At 33.4% G+C, this 22,500-nt stretch overlaps 1 protein-coding gene across 3 annotated transcripts in view; it reads left to right on the top strand.

The window, feature by feature from the left end:
* LOC144965377 (endothelin-converting enzyme homolog) overlaps positions 1 to 22,500 on the top strand; it is a 257,576-nt gene that overhangs the window by 141,715 nt on the left and 93,361 nt on the right. The window contains exon 1 of one of the 3 annotated variants that reach the window (XM_078900653.1): positions 18,984 to 19,295. The exons of the other annotated variants lie outside the window; for them this stretch is intronic. Within the exon in view, the coding sequence (XP_078756779.1) occupies positions 19,267 to 19,295 (29 nt within the window). The 5' untranslated portion in view covers positions 18,984 to 19,266. Of the gene's footprint in view, positions 1 to 18,983; positions 19,296 to 22,500 lie in introns of those variants that run through there. 3 annotated transcript variants of the gene reach the window in all.

Here is a 22,500-nt window from a genome sequence, read left to right as displayed (position 1 = left end):
TGTGTAGGTTGCTATCAATCACTGCCATTGACTGTCCGAGAGGCGTGGTTATCTAGGCGTCGATTGCTTTTCATATACCGGAGCTTTGATTAAGGTACCATGATTTGAATCAAGCGCTAAAGAAATATCAAATTTTACCCCGTTTCTTTCACATTAAGAGCTAGATAGACGCGTTGTGAGCTGCTTTTTTCTGAAGATAACGCGAACTGGAAAAAAGTAAAGAGAGAGTGACGGCAGATTAACCCCCCCCCCCCCCTCTCAGACGTTGCCCAAAGTACAAGCCAAATGAAATCCCTGCGATATTTAAAATATACATTAAATAAATATTTTCCCGTGCGGATTAATACATGGGATTTTATTCTCTTATTATTTAATTATTTAGAAGCTGTTCCCTTTCGTGAGAGGTAACTGCTATAGTTTATATACCAGGGTGGGTTCGACCTCAATGCCCTCAGAGGTGTTATCCCGTACACTAGAAAATATATAATTTGATCTACAATATCAAATTTAACAATCAATGATATTTAGCGAGTAGTGTTTTTATTGTTTTAGTCTCTCATCTCAGCAATCAAAATAGCATCATTTGTTTTTTTCGAATTCTCTTTATATTATTTCGTTGAAAACAAAAATGCTAGCATCACAAAATTTGTGTTGGTAATAAAAACGTGTTTATATTGTATTCATCTCTCATAACAACATCAAATTTTGTTATAAATGCTCATCAAGATATTATCACGGTTTTATTATATTATTACAATGTAAATCACGATCGCTATGTTATGCACCCGTGACATTTGATGTAATTTTATTAGTCTGTTGATGAGTTGTTTTCTTTTTACAAGTTTACGCTCAATCATGTTACAGAATACAGGCATGGGCGTTCTATGACGATAAAGTTTAAAACAAGAAAATTTGCGTCAGATACTCGTAATCGATAATTTCTGGTTTCTAAAAACGATTAAAGTGACAAAACGCCACTTTTGTTTCGAAACTTGAAAATAAATGTTCAAAGACGTCATTATGCTTTCCTTGATTCAGGTGTTTCTAATTCTAGCCAAATCAAAACAAAAGAGTAAATTGTACAATGAATGCAAAACTGACGTTTGGATATCAAATTTAGAATAAATTTCAAATCTTTCACGAGTAATTCCTAAAACAAGGTTATGATATTTGGTTGATTATGAAAGCCTATTCATTTAGCTGTTCTTGAATCGGAGTACCTATTCGTCCTTTAGATCACATTCTTAAAAAGTGTCTAGCCGTCCTTCAGTGCTTATGCAATTTTCGACCTTAAGGATGAATAGGGCTACCCAAACAAGGTTATGATATTTGGTTAATTATGAAAGCCTATTCAATTAGCTAAATTATTTAAGGCATCCACCTTTCATGCGGCCTTCTTTAACAATTCATAGGCGAGGTTTGATTTAAAATAAAACTGGCATGAGATGAGATAAATCACTCCTTGTTCACCAAGAGAACAGCAACATAAAGCCCGAATCACACCACTACCACTGCTTTGATGGCGAAAACGGTTAAGATCTACGTGCACATATTGGCAGGTCTGAAAATCGAACATTTGATTTAACATTGTTCTAATGGACAATAAGTTAACCCCCTCCTTACCACCTATAGAAAAATCGTCACCATTGTTACGATGCAGCCAATTTTTTTGTCAGTCTAATTTCTTTTGTACACTATAATATTTGCGCAAAAATGATGGCTATAGTTAAAGTATATTAACACAGTGTTGAATAGCTCGTTTAGAAAAAAAAATGATAATATGCAATGGCAATAAATAACAGAGTTTGTGCGTGAAATAAATCTATTTTTGTATAGGTCGGGTGTGAAGTTTCGGGGAAAATACGGAAAATGATCGATAAGGAGAGAGTTAATGTGGTTTGAGGGTATTTTCAATTCGACATTGAAAACATAGAGATTTGGCATATTTGACATGGAAATAAGTAAAAAAAACACATTGATTAAGATGTGCAATCATATAATAACGAGAGAATTTCTGACTTGTGATATCTAGCATCGCCAAAAAATGCTTTAAACTACCCCAATATCTAAAACCACATGATGATAAAGAAAACTTATTTGTTATTTTATTCTTTCAACCCTTGTATACAAATAACGTGATTTATCTCCTTTCGATCTTGCCGAATATTTTCGCTGTCGACAGCCAAGTCTTGAATTGGCAAAATTATCTCCTAGTAATTTACTGAAGTGAATATAGTATTTATTACCAAAATACATCCTTACTGATTAAAGCAACAAAGATGAAACAGTGTTTTACAAGCACACGCGCACGCGCACACACACACACACACACACATAATCTATATATATATATATATATATATATATATATATATATATATATATATATATATATATATATATATATATATACGGCAAAGCTGGTAATACAAAAAAAAAATGCTATTTTATGTCTGCTTCCGTTTTTTTTACTATGTCTGGCCTAGAATCCTAGAGTATCTTTGTTGCAATAAATAAACTGTAAATAAGTTTTATACGTCATAGTTTTATTTCACTTCATTTGGTTTTGGGAAGAGGGTTGTGGGGGGCTGGGGGGGGGGGGGGCGATAGCTCAGTCGGTAGAGCACTCACTTCACACACACAAAATAACGAGACCAATAATGAGACTATTTGGCGGGGTGGTTGATTGGGTCTTCTTCTTCTAGGTTCCATGCCTGGTCCAGGCTTCGGATACTGCATGAATTATCTCTCTCCATTCCTCCCTGTCTCTTGCTTTTTCAAACAGCTCTTGGATTGTTAGGTTGGTGAAGCCCTTCAGTTGGTCTATGAGTGTTTTTCTTTGTCTCCCCCGGGCGCGTTTACCAGGTATTTTTCCACAACTTGCCAGGTATTCATTCTTATCTTTCCTTACTATGTGTCCGAAAAAGGATAGTTGTCGATCCACTATTAAGGGCATTAGTTTCCTTTGTTGGTATGTTTGTTTTAGCACTTCTTCGTTCGAACGAAGTTGATTGGGTAGATTGGTATAAATAACTAATAATTTATTCATTTCAAGGGAAAAATATCGAGACTGGGCTTTCTGTGTTTTAGCTGTAATAACCTATTAAAAATATCTTTCTTCTTTTTCTCATTTTCAGCAAGACATTATTACAACTGAAGTCTTTTAAAAATCCTTTAAATTTTGCCCAGATAAACTCGTCCTTTAAAAATCAATAGGTTAAAAATGCCATCATCAGTGTCTTCTTTCTGACAAAGCAGAGAGGTTACTCAAACTTCATAATATGTATAGTAGCGTATTATACACTGTTGAAGCAAAGGATATTTAATAAAAGTTCATAGTATAGTATTTTTTTTCCATTGTCTAATTATTATAATCAGTTCATAGAACAATGGCTAAATATGGAATGCAACTATAATGTAATGTTTTATAAACGTGAAAAAAGGGAAGTGAATTCTTGGTCGAATGAGTACAAATCTACTTTGAATACAATCATGGATTCAGTCTTTTATGTAGACTAGAGCAAGTAGTTTACATACTTGGCTTATGATATATAATGCTATAGAGAAAATAATTATTGGTGAATCAATTATGACATCTCTTTATCTATCTATCTAACTATCTATCTATCTATCTATATATCTAACTACCTATCTACCCATTATTTATCTATCTATCTGTCTATCTATCTATCTATCTATCTATCTATCTATCTATCTATCTATCTATCTATCTATCTATCAATCTATCTATATATATATATATATATATATATTATATATATTTATATATATATATATATATATATATATATATATATATATTTATATATATATTTATATATATATATATATATATATATATATATATTTATTTATATTAATTTGGTCATCTGCGGTTACATTCATTCAATTCTGTTATTTATTATTTATTTATAAATTTATTCATCCATTTTCTATTAATGTTGTAAACAACAGTGCACAATGACAGTATAACAGGCTGAGACAATCGATTCTTTGTACGAGTAATAATGGAGTAGAAGATAATCTTTTTATTTTTAAATTAGTTATAGACTTCTTGTTAGTTCGAAGCCCTTGCTGTCCCACTATTAACTCAATTATGATCAGATACTTTGCAAAATAAATAAATAAAAACCGCGTATTCCGTTAGATTAGTTTGTTTACCAGTCCACCGTGTTGGTATCGATCCGATTCAGCTCCCTGCAGGTATATTTTGTTATCATTATACCCATTTGGAAGAGTTTACCTCTATACTGGCGTGCACTGACAAAACGTTTGATTTATATTTTGACCAAAATCGTTTAATACTTATGCCGATCATTTAATATGAACCCACAACCTGTTAAAAATTCAAAGCAGTCTTGAGTCTAAGACGTTTTGTCGAGTTGGGGAAGGATTAGGCCTATTTTAACCAGTTTACTACAGTAATCTGGAAAAAAAAAACCCAACTCATATTTAGTACTCGTACTTCAAATATTAATATTCTATTTAAATGGCATTCATCTTTGGCAAAAACTCTCAAACACGGGGCTCAGCGGTACGGTCTTTGCTTCTTACTCGAAAGGTACCGAGTTCGATCACCCGCCGCTGCGCTGTGTGGCCTTGAGCAAGTAACCTCGCCCTAGCTCAATTTTCGGCGCTGCACCGCGGCTGTCGCCTTGATTATTCCAGTCTTCTATTGGAAAAGACATTAGAGACAATTTTCCCCTGTGGGATGAATAAAGGGAATCTTATCACTAACTTTCTGGTCAAATTTTTAAACACGAGTTTAACACGCTTTCGGATTGGAAGATCCTGGGTTCGACTTTGGAGAAGGCTCTTTACTCACCTTCTCTCATCGTACTCATATGTAAAATGTCTCTGTCCGAAAAAAAAAAGGAAAATCACCTAACAGGCCTCATGTCCCGTCCTAAATGCTAAGTAATGCTATTGGTCAGGGACCCATTGTAAAGCGCTTTGAGAACGTTTAGTGGATATTGCGCTATATACAATTTATTTTAAAAAAATAAAAAACTGATTAATCAGTTGATTTTTGGAACTGGTCAAACTGTAAAAAGGTGTTTAATCAGTGCTCGGCAGTCTATACATGTCTGTCTGCATCAGAATACATAATTACAGGCAGATACTACCTGCCCGCCTGTATAACTGACTCGCATATCATTTCCTACTTGTTTATTCTCCTGAACTATCATTAGTTCCTTTTTACCTTCCTTCAGCTTTGTCTGCAATCTGCTTACGCTTTCCTAGTCCATCTCTTTCTATTCTTCACTATTCTACCAAAAAAAAATCAATTATAATTATATGCCCAACAGTCGTAAGTACGATTTTTCATACTTTTTGAAAATATTTTCAACATCCCCGTCATAATACGCAATGGTTTCCAAAAGGAAAACCAAATGCTGTCCTCTGTATTCATATCATTACCTATTATTGCATCCTATAAGCAAGGACAAAATGTTACTCACTTTGTTTTTGAATTTGTTTTCATTTGGTCATAAACCCTCTCCTTACCATCCATCGGAAAATCGTCACATTCGTTACGATGCAACTAACAATTTTGTTATTCTGATATCCCTTGTACATCATAAATTATAAAGAAAATATTTTGTTATAGCGATAAAAATTAGACACTGGACAATATGTATAGAACATACTTGTTCCTTTTCTGTTTGAATAGAAAAAAAATCTATTTTTGCGTTGGTTGGGTGTGAAGTTTCAGGGAAAATTCTGAAAATGGCTGGTAAAGAGAGAGCGAGAAATTTTTTAGTAAAATTGGTCCATGCACTACGCTTTGGCATACTATTTATGCTATGCGTTAGGGTAAAACAGTCACAACATCCGCCAGCGACATTAAAAGGTAACAACACACACAATCATGTGTAACATTTAAAGTTTATATTCTGATTGAAAGAATTTTGTGAGAACTAATATATCAGACTGTATATCAGGGTGTATATAAATAGACCACAAAGAGCTCAGTGACGTCAGCTTCGTTCCTTCTATACTGAAGACCAGTGTCATTATCACATGATGAGTAGTACTCCTTCAGAGCCGTCATGCCCATGGAGCCGGAGTTTAAATCGGTTTAAATAGCGTGAAACTAACAATAGCAATTGCTTGTTATCCTTTAGACGGGATTCTAGTCTATCGCAAAATACTTCCTGCTAGATCTAACAGATCCGGCTACCTAATCGATCTCGGTCCCTTTGCACGTGAACCGAATACTCTTGCAGCTGAGCCCATTACTTAATGAGAGGGAGAGAGAAGTTGGATAACGATGAACCTAGGCCTTCTTTGAGCAATGTGTTTATTTACAATGACATACACCAAAAGCGGCGGTAGGAATAACGAAGGAAAATTTTTAATCACTGACAGCAAATAGTCCGGTCACCTCATTCTTCATCATGAAACCGTTCTCTCTCTCTCTCTCTCTCTCTCTCTCTCTCTCTCTCTCTCTCTCTCTCTCTCTCTCTCTCTCTCTCTCTCTCTCTCTCTCTCTCCATATTACGTGAAGCAAACAATAAAACATTGCGACCGAATTCTGCCACACTCTGAGAAAAAACCCCCCAACATTTTTACCATTTTGTCCAGACAATTCGTCATTCAAATATCGATCATTAAAAATAACCCACGTGATGTCAACAACTCTCCAACCTGGGACTTCGAGGAAATGTTCAAGGAAGATAAAGGTTTGAATTTTTTGACCAGCTGAGGGTAAATTTAATCGATGGATATTTGAAGGAATATCAAAATTGTGTTGTTGTTTTTCGGAGTACGGTAGTATTTTTAGTAGATCTTATTTTTGTCAGAATTATAATTAGACGCAAGTCTACCATTCATAATGGGGCGAGGAGATGTGACGATAGCACAGTCACGTCTTATATGAACAGATGAATTGTCACAGGGAACAACAGGGTGATGTAAAAAAACAAAAACAAACTGGTTCCTATCACATTGGACATGTAAAACCAATCTTCCGGAGGACTGGATACTTACCTTGTGTAATTGATCTTCTGGTTTCAGAGTGATGGCAGCTTTTTTTTTAGTCTTAATACATGCTCAAATTAATGATCAATAAATATCATGCAGTCTTGCCCTTTTTACGTCATGCAAATGGAGCATTTTAAAACTCTTATGTTTATTTATTATATTATGTGAGAAGAACCGTATTATGTCGGCATGAATCGGCAAACCGGCAAATTGAACTTAGAATAGGGAACAATACTTTGGTGTCATAATACTGGTTCCAATCTCATTGTGAGAAGTGTGAAGACAGTCTTCGGGAGGACCGGATGCATACCTTGTGTAATTGATTTTCTGGTTTCAGATTAATGGCATCTTATTTTCTAGCTTAAATAACTGCTAGTCGTCAATAAAGATAATCCAACTTTCTCTCTTTTACTCCCCGTAATACTAAGAATCTGCTTATATCCTGATACTAAAATAGTTATGCCACCTTATGGTTGAATACATGACATATTCATTGTTAATCCTACATTTGGAGGACTGCTTACACACTTTCAAGGTATTAAGAACCGGTACAAAGGAAAGTGTGACGTCACGACTTCTACTTCCCATTATACATAGTGATAGGAAAAACGAACTTTGATCTTTTTGCAAAGCAAGACATTATTTTTATTCTCCACAATAACGACAGAAATTAACTCCAAATTTCAAATGTGTGGCTATATTATTAAATTACCATCAGCTTGTTCATCCCGACTTAATACCGCTCTTCGGTGGTGGGTCACATTTATCATTTTATTTCGATTAGTTGCAAATCAAAAACCGACGTGCACTCATATACGTCGATCAAAACCGACGGCAACCGGAGAGGGATCAAGAAATTGAATTCGTGTCGAGTACAAAGATCTTGTAGCAAAAAAAGTAATAAATAAATAAATAAATAAAAAAATAAAAAAAGAAGTTGCCAAAATCGGGATTTTGACACAATACCAACATAATTTGGTTTGGGTTGTTTTTTATTCTCAACTCAAAAGATCTGGCAATCATTTCATCGTCCGAACTGTATTCATTCCCGTTGAGATGAATCACTATGATTAATGGGCCCACTCGTCTTGTAATGAGGGATGATTTTCTTATTGTTGTTAGAAGCGTGAATTGTAAGGACTCTAGCATTCAACGCGCCTAACTGCCGTACTGTGGATAAAACAAGTATTTAAAAACTTGGCCAGAAAACTCGTCCTACAAATATTGATCGATTTAAATAACCTCATCTTGGTAAAAACTCTCAAACCTGGGACTTCGCGATATACCAGTTTTAAGAGTTTTTGCTTAGATGAGGGTCATTTCAATCGATTGATATTTATTGAAGGACGATTTTCTGGCCAAGTTTTTAAATACGAGTTTTTTCAGAGGACGGCAGTCAACTGGTTAAAATCAAGTAATGCTTCTTTTTCTTCTACTTCACCATAACTAAAGGTCATTGACTGTCAACACGATTTTATCCAATTATATATGTATTCATTATTCGACAAATCAAATGGAAAAGAGCATAATTTTGGAATAAAATCTTCCAAAGACTATAAAAATGAATAGATAAATAAATAAATAATTTTTAAAAACCGACACCAAAAAAAAAACAACAAAAGAACAAAAACACAACAAAAACAAGCAAAAAAACAAACTCCCCCCCCCAAAAAAAAAAACCCAAAAAAAAAACAAAACAACAACCACAAACAAACAAAAGAAAACATAGTGAAAGCCTATCAAACGAACAGATAAACAAAAGAAAAGATGAAAAAACACACGACGAAATAAAACAAAGGGAAAAAAGACAAATACCAAAAGAAAAATAAATTAACATAACAATTAAAAAAAATATATATACATAATTATAGAATAAATCAAATCAGACGCTGAAATAGGCCCAACCAAGATGAAGTGCACACTTCCATCACTCAGTGGCATCAACTCGAAGCAACATGTTATTCATCTCACAAGACTCTATCCTCAAATATTGATTTTATAATAATCATTTAACCTCACCCAGTCCTCCATTTTTTAATCTTTTTCATTTTTTACCCATTCATATGATTTCTATGGCCTTGCCATTATGGCCAGGAGCCCAGATTGTTATTAAAGTGATAATAAAAACAATTATAGTGATAATGATGATGATAGTAATAATAATAATGATAATATTAATGATGATAATAATAATAATAATAATAATAATAATAATAATAATAATAATAATAATAATAATAATAATGATGATGATGATGATAATAATAATAATAATAATAATAATAATAATAATAATAATAATAATAATAATGATAATGATAATAATAATAATAATAATAATAATAATAATAATAATAATAATAATGATAATAATAATAATAATAAGAATAATAATAATAATAATATAATAATAATAATAATGATAATAATAATAATAAATAATAATAATAATAATAATAATAATAATAATAATAATAAATAATAATAATAATAATAATAATAATAATAATAATAATAATAATGATAATGATAATAATAATAATAATAATAATAATAATAATAATAATAATAATAATGATAATTATTGTTATTGACGACATTGTCACAAAGTTTGATTACACAGCTCCAATTACTATATCTGGCTTATCATTTTTGATAATGTAATACAACAATCTATTTTTTAAAAAGGGTTTTCGATTTTAATATTCTCCTTTACCGCCCATGTTATGTCTATTTTGGCCAACGAACATAGAATTACTGGCAAATATAAAAATATAAATTTCTTTTTACAGATTGATATACGAGTATCTTGCAAACATTTCTTTAATTTAGGGTAATTTTATCAACCATTGACTCAAACTGTTATTTGGATATATCTGCTAGGGCATAATGGCCGTCCTTAATTTGACCTTGGAAATCGTCATCTGACCACCATGTTGCTAGATCCATTTGCGGGCTACATCAGACTTTATTACCGGACATATTTTATCGTTGATAACTCAAAATAAAGTAGCGTAATAATAGAAATAAATGGATGCCTGTTCGTAATACATAGTCTTTATTTCTCCTCAAATACTTTATTTCTCCTCAAATATTGCGAGGTCTCAACTAATATTTATATCAATTGTAATAATTCTATTTCGATTATTCAGATTATCGCCGCCACTATCAAAATCGTTATCATCATCATCATTATATCCATATTCATTTTACTCTTAAAGCTATATTTTTAAAAACTGCCAATCAACATAGAACTACATCAGCAATATCATCACCATCACCACAATCGCCGTCGTCGTTGGCGTCGTCATAATTATCATCATATCATCATGATCATCACCACCACCACTATAATCGTAAAACCATCATCATCATCATCATCATCATCATCATCATCATCATCATCATCATCATCATCATCATCATCATCAATATTTCTATTTCGAATATCATTACCGTCGACAAAACATTTACCTGAGGTAACAATTTCAATACATTATATTAATCCGACAAATAAAATTTTAATTTTTAAACAGTTAAATAAAAAAATACTTCTTATGTTGGATACTATGAAGAAACTGTGAAGAGCTCTTGCGTAACACCTTTCTTTTCTTCTCTCTGTTTTAGATGAAATGTCATAGCATTTCCTGTGAGATCCCTGTCTCTGAGTGCATCTGTTTTGACATTTACACCACAGGAAATTCAAAATAAAACGGTATCGATGAAAGCATCATTTCAAACAAAGAGATTCGCCAGTGCAAATTAAAATCTCAAATGCAATCACCATCATCATCAACATCGTTATCATCATCCGCATCGTCGTCGTCGTCATCATCCGCATCGTCGTCGTCATCATCATCACCACCATCATCATCATCATCATCATCATCATCATCATCATCATCATCATCATTATCATCATCATCATTACCACCACCACCACCATGACCACCACACAACCGCTACCACTACCCCACTATCACCATCATCATCATCATCATCATCATCATCATCATCATCATCATCATCATCACCATCGTCATCATCATCATCATCATCATCATCATCATCATTATCATCATCATCATCATCATGATTAGTTCGTCATTAATATGCCCAGAATCGACATCACATCAAACACAAATTCATCACTGGATTCAATCAACTGGTATACGCTGATGAGGGTCATTGGCCATTCAATAACATTTATTTTCAAGGATCAAAGCTCTCTCTCTCTCTCTCTCTCTCTCTCTCTCTCTCTCTCTCTCTCTCTCTCTCTCACTCACTCTCTCTCTCCTCTCTCTCTCTCTCTCTCTCTCTCTATCTAGCTCTTTCGAGAGAGAGATAGGTAGATATATATATATATATATATATATATATATATATATATATATATATATATATATATATATAGAGAGAGAGAGAGAGAGAGAGAGAAGTGGCCAGACGTACAAACGCGCTTGTGCTCACACACATCATACAGACACACATATGTATAACATAATATGACATGAGCTGTTGATGTCGTGTTTCTATACTGCCAGTGTCAGAGAGACCTATCCTATCACTATTTTGACAACATTTCCATCCTTTCTACAATACTTCATCCCAAGATAACCAATTACATTGGCTAGACTGTGCCAACACTATATGTCACTATAGCAATCATTGTGTCATGTTAAGTAAATAATAATCATGATGATACATAGATAATCAATCACCCATTATTCAGGTCGACACCATCAAATCCTGACGCATTGTCCATTCCACAATCGATTGTATATCGATATTTTTACATGTCGTGATTTGCTCATTGCAATCAAGGATTATTGACTTTATTATATCTATTTATGATATTTTTCCCTTAACATGAGTTTGATATGAACACTTTTATTATTTTGTCAAGTAAACTTACAGACCTTTATAATGAAGAATGCAAGCTTACATGCAGTCTATTTCCTTATGTAAATTCACGTGCGACTCACATTGCTTTTTACATCGTTATACGTGTGGTTACAATGTATTCGACCTACCAATAACACGAGGGAAATCCTCTTGACATTTATACCCACTTTACTGTATTTAAAGATGCGACATGGGATATTCTTTACTCGCTATATCTGTTTTAAACCCAGCCTACCGAAGCGGTTAAAGAGGCAAAATGCGTTGTTGATGCGGACTGGAATCGTTTACGCGAAAATAACCTTCTGACATCCCTAGTGCTGAAAAATGGAAGTTGTTGTCCACACCAGTGCATGCACACACACCAGTGCATGGTACACTGTAAAAAAATTTTCAAAACCTTGCTGTATATTTCTTTGACAATAAATTTAAAATACATTTTGCCAGCCTCTTACTTTCCCCACAATAATCCATTCTGTTGGTCAGAGTTGGTCTAAAATAGTAAAACTAAAAACTAGAGGTGCCTAATGGCCCAATAAGAAAGATAGAGTGAGTAAATGTGACTCATATAATATAACACAAAACAAACGACGTTTCGGCCTTTGGCCATTATATTATACGAGTCACCCAGTCTTTCTCTCCTTGTCTAAAATACTTGCGTCAACAACAATATTATCATTTTAACTATCCCTCAGTAGGGCTAGATAATGATATAAAAGAGAACCCGTTACAAAACGCAAAAGTCAATCATGATAAGTCCACCAAGAGAGGAATTCACTCCCAAGATAAAAGTCAGTCCAGAGATCGAAGCACTTTCAGATACGACGGTAGGCAATAAGATCAACCATAAAACTTCACTTTAAGCTTTGGTTGACATTTTGAGGAACCCGAGTCAAATTTGAGAATACAAAAACTAGATAATATTACATTATTATTCCACGCTAAGGGCACAGCGGTTCAAATAAATATTGAGTAACGGATAAATGTTAAAAAATATCTCTTTTTCGTCCCGAATTGAATAAATCATTATTTCTTCGTTTTTGGAAGCAATTCATTTCAATTTGTTTATCTTGAATATAAACACTTCTTGAAAGAATCACGAATCAACTTTCAAAATGATTTTGTCGATAGAGTGTTAATGCAGAAGCTTTTAAGTACAAGCTGTAAGAGAATATTAAAGATTAGAAATTTTCAATTGTTCTTTGAGTAAGTATTCCTATAGATCTGGATCAAATAACTTAATAAAAACAACAACAAAAACGCTTTTAGCCGAAATGAAAATGATGATATATTTCATTTCAAATCGGCAAACATAATAAACTTTTCTTTATGAATTAATCAGATACTTTACCTTACTGTGTAAACGTAATAAATCATTTATCAAGAGGGCATCAAACAATGTTATTTAGATAGTTGAAAACAACTTTTTAGAAGTAATTTTGATTTAGTTAGTTAAAAAAGAGATTTGCATCTATTCCCAGTTGACTCTATAATTTCCCAATAGGCACTATAATATTATTTTTGAAGCATTTCTTTTCTCGTGTCTCTTTGAGCTAGTGTAAGGGAGATAATATGTTCTTGTCCTGATAACAAGATTTTATTAAGGAATGAGAATTCGGTGAGCGATTGTTTGCTCTCTGTTCATTCCTTCCACTACCCCCCCCCCCCCCCCCCCCCCCCCCCCCCCCCATTTGAATTTGCCACGGAAATGATATGTCTGAGACAAAGCCGTGTTAATCGCTATAAAGCTAATATAAAAGGCTTTTATTGGCTATTTACCCACATTCTCTAGGATTCAGGTGTAAAATGAGGACTTCCGCAGGTCTAAGAATTAGAGTTTTTGCCATTTAAAACGATCGATATTTGAGGAACGAGTTTTTCTGGTCAAATTTTAACCTACATGTTTTTTTTTCCCCAGAGTACTGCATAAAACTGGTTAAGCACCTCACAGGCGTCATATATCGTCCTGCAGACCAAGTGTTACCAACTTTTGTGTGTGTGTGTGTGTGTGTGTGTGTGTGTGTGCGTGTGTAGCTCAGGACCCCTGGCCACGTGCACATAATATTTGCAGGTCTAGTAATCAAGCAGGATTTTGGCTTTGATTTAACATTGTTGTAATCGATATTTTGCGATACTTGAAAGTATTTCCAAAACAACATTGAGTCCATAACAATTTTTGGTTATTGGACCTGTCAATAAGTACGCATCGACCTGGTAATTGTGATACAACTGCATTTAGTTGATATTGTTTTATTTAACCGTTGTAAATGGATAAATTGCATTCTTAAATGAAATGGAATATTCAAACATAAATTGGCGATATTTTCAAATTTCGCACGTTGGTCATTGTCAACATCACACGAATTATTTTTCGCATGCATTGAGATTGGTATCGATTTGTGCGAAACACTATTGAAGTGTGTCAAACATCAAATACGACAGACAGCTAGACGAATCGCCTGCTAGATAAATAGATAGATGGATGGATATACAATACAAATAAATAGCGGCAAGGTAGATAAATATATAGATAGATACAAAATAGATAGATATATAGATTCGTACAAGATATATATATATATATATATATATATATATATATATACTAGATGGTGTTTACCTATATATAAAATATAAATGGAGTCACCAAGTTAATTGTGGCCGAAACACATGTTTCTGTGGTCTCCATCCACGTCGTCAGTCGGCATGGTATGTCCGTAGAATGATTTTATTCCATTTGGGTTCAATGTTAATATTCTATACATATATCCTATATATATATATACAAAATGTTGTAGATATATATATATATATATATATATATATATATATATATATATATATATATATATATATATAGATAGATAGATAGATAGATAGCCGATAAAGATAGATAGATAGATAGATATATAGATGGATGGACATAAGATGTTGTAGATAAATTAATAGATAGATACCATAATATATATGTATATAATATATATATATACATATATATATATATATATATATATATATATATATATATATATATATATAGAGGAGAGAGAGAGAGAGAGAGAGAGAGAGAGAGAGAGAGAGAGAGAGAGAGAGAGATAAATATATAGACTTTAAATAGGACTACAAGGAAATTATGAAATGATCCAATTTATTCACGTCCCAGACCGTTAGTAGAGCCATATTATCGGAAGATTGATCTGGTGCCTCATTTAGGTTGTAAACGGATTGAGGCAATCTTATCGCTGTGTGCTTCTCTAATGAGCTGTAATTGCAGGTAAACAGTTTAATGATAAAATATAACGAAATGTAATGTGATTAAATATAATATTATAACATAATGAAGGTAAGCTAAGCATAGAGATGAAAGTATAAACTCACTGGAATATAGAAGTATTTAATATCTAGAGTTTGTTATCATGAGTTTTAAATGTTGTTGATCAAAGCGCTGTGTGGCCTTGAGCAAGTCACATCGCCTTAGCTTAGTTCGCCAAGACATTAATAAAGTATATTCTTTCAAGACTTTTTCAAGATTCTTTCAATCTGATGATCATCAGGAGCATCTCGCTCTAGAATTTAAAATGGTGTCTTTATTTATGATCACGATATTAATGTTGATATCCCTTTTTCCATCCGATATGAAATATGATAAGTAATAGGGAACAAAAGTGTGATGTCAGAAAACTGGTTCCAATCTCATTGGAAATGTAAAACCCTATTTCAGATGACTGGATACATACCTTGTATAATTGATCTTCTGGTGTCAGAATGATGGCATCTTGTTTTCTAAATATATGTTGATCGTTAATACAGATCGTCCATCCTCGGTCTTTTACGTCCCGTGGTCTTAAGAATTGGCCCATACATCCTGCTACTAAAATAGTTGTGTCACATTATGATTCAATATGTAACCTATTTATTTATATAATCTCCGATGCAGGACTGGTTAATTACAAGGAATTTGGAACCGGAAGAGTAGAAGATGTGACGTCACGACATCCCTGTTCTATTGATAGCAATGACATAATCTGATTGTGCCTCCGGTCTCAAAATTGTGAAATCCGTATTTGATATCTTAAACATCGTAAGAATATTTTTCAGACATCAGGATCAGCCTCCCACAATTTTAATCGCACTTCCATTGATCGAGAAGAAGGGATAAAACGTCTGGTAATTACTTTTTGAGCAACACTACAAAAAATCTGTTATATCTGTTTTCAAACAAACACTCCAAACTTAGAGTTCCTTCGAGACAAAATTTAATAATGATAATGGTTACTTTACATCTCTATTAAATATCGATCGCAAACCGTAAATGGAATTTTTTTTTTTAAATCTTATGACTAATGTAATTTGATAAGAGGCTTCGTACTCAACAGATCATTAGATAAATCAAGTAATAGCATTAAAACATCAAAATATTTTATTAAGACAAATTTAATATGTTGTAGTTTGTATAGTAACTGAACCAGTTACTGCCGTACTCTGGAAAAACACGTATTTAGAAATTTGGCCAGAAAACTTGTCCTTCAAATATCAATCGATTTAAATGACCCTCATCTCTGCAAAAACCCTCAAACCTGGGACCTCTCGAGGTCCTAGATTTGAGAGTTTTTTACCAAGATGAGGGTTATTTAAATAAACTGATATTTGAAGGACGAATTTTCTGGCCAAATGTCTAAATGCTTGTCTTTCTGGAGTACAACAGATAACTGGTTAGAAAGTGATCAATTCCAGATGTTTACATACACATTAAGATCAGTCAGATTAAACACTGAAATACATTTCTCATCGTTTTTTGTCTCTGATTTGTCTTCCGTTTTTTTCCCCATTATATTTCTCCTTCATCTCCCCTTCCTTCTCCCACATAGTTCATTGTTTTTCCCCTATGTTCCTTCTTATAACTATTATTCCACAATTAATCACAACCGACATTTTTCTGTATGTCTATATATATCTGTCTATCTATCGATCTATCTACCTGTCTATCCATCCATCTATCTATCTATCTATCTATCTATCTATCTATCTATCTATCTATCTATCTATCTATCTTTCTATCTATCTATCTATCTATCTATCTACCTATCTATCTATCTATCTATCTGTCTATCTATCTATTTATCTTGTATCTGTCTATCTATTTATCTAGCTATCTATCTATTTGTCTGTCCAACTATCTATCTATATATCTAACTACCTAGCAAGCAAGCAAATTATATAGTTGTGTACCTGTCTTTATTTTGTCTATCTTTATCTATCTACTTACCCCGTGTGAGTAGGCGGTTATTTGATCCATCTCGCCCACATGAAAATATAAACATTTACTTATCTTACTTTTTTAGTTTATGGTAGAGACTACTTGTTTATGTTTAGATGCCCGAGGCACGCGTTGAGTTAACAATCAGAGGGCAAATATACTATAATGATAGTAATATACTATATATAATATAATATATAATATAATCAAATATACTATCTATAATATACGATTAGTTCCTTGCAGACACCAGGCTCTGGTTATGGAGCTGTTCCTTTTTTATGTATACACCCTATTTCCATTGTATTTTTATCTTATTGTGTAAATTAAGACACGTCTGTACAAAAAATAAATTTCCTTTAGAGGATGATGCAATAAAGTATTATTATTATTATTATTATTATTATTATTATTATTATTATTATTATTATTATTATTATTATTATTATTAAATAGAGCTTGTATATTTTGCAGATAGATTTTATCGCGCAAAACGCAAAGTAACAAGACGCTTTTAATATGAGTTTTGCTTGACCAAAGCATTTGTAGGTTTTTAAGTCTGACTTCGGAACAAAGAAGTCAGTATTTAACATGTTTTATGTAAATGGAAGCTCTTTGTTTAATTGGTGAGAGGGATACCCGTGTTTTAGGTTTCTGAGCCTCAATAAAACAAGACAGAGTTAATTTGAAAAGAAAAATCGAGATGCTTTTGTATCTGCAGTAAAACTTAGTCTGGAGGGTGATTAGGAAGGAAAAATGATTATGACCCCCCCCCCCCCCCCCCCCCCCCCGATATAGTCAGGGACGGATATACAAGATACACGGTCTGAACTGGAGGGGTTTTAGGAGACAAAAACATCACGAAACTCCCTGACGTGGTCTTTGACGGACATACGAGATAAATGGTCTGAACATGCATCAGTAGAGTGAGAATACACTATAAAGGCAAGAGATAGGGGCAATTCGAGGGCGATTTCAAGGAGGCCTTTGTCGATGAGATGACAAGGAAGGGTAGAAAAGTTTATTGAATTTATTTTAATTAATGTGTTTTTTTTTCTTCAAATGACTCATTCTCTTTTATAAATTTTAATGTCATAATGGATGGATTATTATATTTTTAGATCTCTTTTATCACAATTAAACTTCCCGTAACAAATTTACGATTTTGTAATGTGATCAAAGGTATAATTGAAAATGAGAAACAAAAGTGATCATTGATCATTCTCGTCCAAAAGCCTGTCGATAAATGATTGATGTGTGGTCCTGTTGACAAGAACACATTAAAATCATGCATAATTAATGTGATTTGTGTGTTGGCAGTTAGAAATCTATCATAAAGGCCTGTAGCAACCGCCTTGTTTAAACACTCACATGTGCCAATGTTAATATTGATCATAGCTCTCGGATGTTGGAAATTATATCAATGCCAGTGGGCTGAAAGTAACCATTTTCCTAATTATCACCGAGGTGTCGATATCACTGTAAAATCGTTCAATGCGCATATCATTAAAACATTCTATCCCAATCGGTTGCTCCGAGGGCATAACTTGTGAGGATATTTCACTCTGAAGATTATGAGAAAAATAAGGATTTTATGATATTAATTGTAGTTAAATGAAGACGCGTTTCGGTCTTTGAGATAAATGATTAGTCACGCCAAGGACGCAGTTTGGTCTTCACTGAGCCAACGTATCGCGTGGCATTCCACCATTGACTTTGTTTTATATATAAATAAACAATCAAGACTCCGGGTATACGTGAGAAAGCAGCCACTATCCAACTCACTCTTTCCTCTACATATTATTAACTTCGTTACACAGAACAGAAATAGCATTCGACTCAACACTGTTCGTGATCTGTAAATAAAAACGGTGATTGATTTGTTGGAAATCTGATTGTGACACTCATCAGTGATTAGTGCTATTTATGTTGAATGTAATTATACAGAAGTCCATGCCTTGGAGATTTGTGCCAATATATTATACTGGAACTGTTCTGGATTTTAGGTCTTGAATATTACTCAAATGTGGGCGAAGGTTTCAGCCAAGTGTTGTTGATTAAGAATATTTTTTTCCACCGAGGCTAATATTACTGAAATTATGGATAACGACGAGGATGACGAGTTGATGTGAGTATAATATCATAAAAAAGAGAGAAAAATGAATCGGACAACAATGTACCGTCTTTGGAAGTCTATGATAATATTTCCTCTGATTTACATAAAATATCAGCCTTGCAATTACAAACTTATAGATCCGACTGTGATGACCAACTAGATTCGGATTTCATTTAACTATAACATTAAAACTGAATATTAAACACTACTTCTGGTAAAATACTTTATTCTATTTATATAATGAAGTCTACACCTGAAAACAAGAAAAGAAACAAAACTGGCAGTAAGTCATAAAAAAGTTTATCTGATTAGCAAAAGCAGCTTTCGAGGTTGTAAATACTGTTATGTTCCATATTATTTATAGATAGAATGCGCATGGCTAAGAAGCTCACAACATTGTCATCCGGAAATATAACAAACCAACACACAAAACTATGCGTAACCTTAAACGTTTATAGTCTGGTTAATACAGTTTAGTAAAAATAACTCATAATCGCGGATGGCAAAAAACTATAACAAAGACCTGAGTGACGTCAACTTCATTCTATCTATACAATATTCGCGTTCGGTGAAGGCTATAAATCAGTGTTTCTAGTATTTTCAAACTGTACCTTTTAGATTATACTTTAAAATATTCATTAGCGGTTGTTTAACTTTCAAATACAAACTTTTGTGGGCATTAAATTAAACTCCTAAGGTTGCAAGTAATAACTACATTAATATACCAGATTTTATTATTGTTTTTTATAGTAAAAGCCACAAAATAATGGTCGCTTCAAGTAATCAACAAAAAAACAAAAAAACAGGCAACAATGTGATTTGGGTTGCCAGGAAAATAACGTAAAAAGTGATGAATATAATACATGCCTCAACACCTCTCACACCAAGCATACCATCTATCACTCTATATTTCTTTGTTAGAATTGGAAGACATTCTGAAAATCCGACAACTCTTGCCTCGACTGCTGTATGTCAGCACATTTCATTTGTGCTCTCTTGATTCCATTCAATTACGTCCTCAATATCGTTAAAATTGCTGCTCCCAGCTTTCTAGTCTTGCGTCTTGTTGAACATTGTTTTCATTGTTGGTTGAATTGTAGAACTGGGCATTTTGTTCTACCATTTAAAAACCCAGTAAATCCCCCATTGTTCACCCTCATGGGAACATTTATCTGAGGGCCAATGCCGAGATACCACAAGCATTAGTCACAGTACAGCGCCTCAAAGTAAGCAAACGATGCTAAGTTTCATGCTCAGGAGGGATAAAACGAGACACCGAACATGGGATCTCACGGATGGAACGAAATGCCTAGTCCTTTCGGCTATCTCACGACCGGGTATTGCAATACTTTAAAGGTCCCACCGTTATACCGAATTGTTTAAATCATAGTGGAGCAATGTCCAATCCTAGTAAAAAAAATTAAATTGATTGAGCTTTTATATAGCACAATAAAGGTGTGCATAGCGCTTTAGTAGGCCATCATAACTGTCTAAATAGGCGCTCTCGCTTGAAAGGACGAAATCTTAGTTTGAATAAAGTCATGTTTATGTGGCCTATTGCAACCATTCAAAAAAATTGATCGGCAGACTGAATGAATGCTTGGAGGACGCTAAGCTTAATGTTTTGCACATTTCTCCCAACGTCTCGGTGACTACAAAGATGGTAAAATCTGTAGACTACCTTAAAGTATTAAACAACACGGATCGTTTCAAGCTTAAAATCCTTCCCCAGTCAACAATTAAATCCATGCAAATGGTCATACTCCACACATCGACTAGATTGTAAGTGAGTATAAATGTTTTAATTATTTTTGACGTTGACTGAGGAAGGATTTTGATTCCGAAACTTTCCAAGTAAAGATTTTATTCACAAAAGTTTATGAGGATTTGTTGCTCACACTCTATAATTATTTTGCCAACAATAAGTTTCCAGTCCGACTATAACCCCCTCTTTCTTCTTCTCCATCCATCTCATTCTCTCTCTCTCTCTCTCTCTCTCTCTCTCTCTCTCTCTCTCTCTCTCTCTCTCCGATTCACACTAGTGTAATTCATTTTTTATTTCCAATTTTTCTATACTCTAACACGGTCACAATTAATACAACCTTTATCCCCATAAAGACATGAATTGTATACACTATCATGGCCCCAGTTAATCTAACCTAGTAATCTTGTTCCTTGATTATTGTTCTTACTTGACAACTATGTGCTTTATCCATTCTTAGAGTAGCCGGATTATGCTCACTAAAATATAAGCGTCATCTTAGCAAAGGTAGTAAAACGCTACCAAAACACTTTCTTTCATTTAGTTTTGCCTCTATTAGGATTATCCCAAGCCAACTTATCAATACAAGTCTTAAACGTTTAGCCCGAGACAAAGAAGTCTAAGGTTTAAGCCCTTTTGAAATATTAAGGGTCATTATAATCAATCGAGATTAGACTTAAGAAAGAGAGAGAAAGATAGATAGATAGATAGATAGATAGATAGAGAGAGAGAGAGAGAGAGAGAGAGAGAGAGAGAGAGAGAGAGAGAGAGAGAGAGAGAGAGGTTTGAAAAAGAGAATTTTGTGTGAAAGAAAATAGATCCGTTTAAACGTGTAATGAAGGAGTGAGTGATTTGAGTTGGTAACTTAGTAATTGTGGATAGGTTTGCAATCAGCCTTAATTTTAATGCATTAAAACATTATGTTCCCTGTTGTATTAATTTGTAAAAGATGTCTTTGTGCATTGTGAAGTAAATTTGTCACGAGATCATATTATTATAAAAATCGACACATTATAATTAATGTTTATCATAATTGTTCGACCAATGTAAACCACTTAAGATGTTTCATTTTGTAGACAATAAAGATGTATTACTGTGTAGTGTTATTACTATGAATTAATACATTTTCAGTCCAAGATGACAAAAATGTATTTTGTCAAAGCAGGGCAGAATGGTCATGATCAGGGCAGGATTGATGGATTAAAATATTCAGGCTGATCAAGTTACAGTATGTGATCAATCAATCTCTCATGCCAGTTTCCACAACTAGCCTTAACTCAATCTAAAATTCACTTTTAAAGGTTATAAAATCAATCTTAGAAAATATCAAGCCGAATTTTTGTATATATTTGATTTCCAAATGTTTTGTTTTTTATTGGTATTACGGCACGTGTCATTTTTTATAATAGTAACCCTTCAGAGAAGAGGCCAAATTTCGTTCAAATTGGATATAAG

The sequence above is a fragment of the Berghia stephanieae genome, chromosome 2, assembly GCF_034508935.2.
Source record: "Berghia stephanieae isolate SIO BIC M18660-M18661 chromosome 2, UCSD_Bste_1.3, whole genome shotgun sequence".
NCBI lineage: Eukaryota > Metazoa > Mollusca > Gastropoda > Nudibranchia > Aeolidiidae > Berghia > Berghia stephanieae.
Note: the sequence above shows the minus strand (reverse complement) of the source record. Positions and strands in the feature narration are given on the sequence as shown.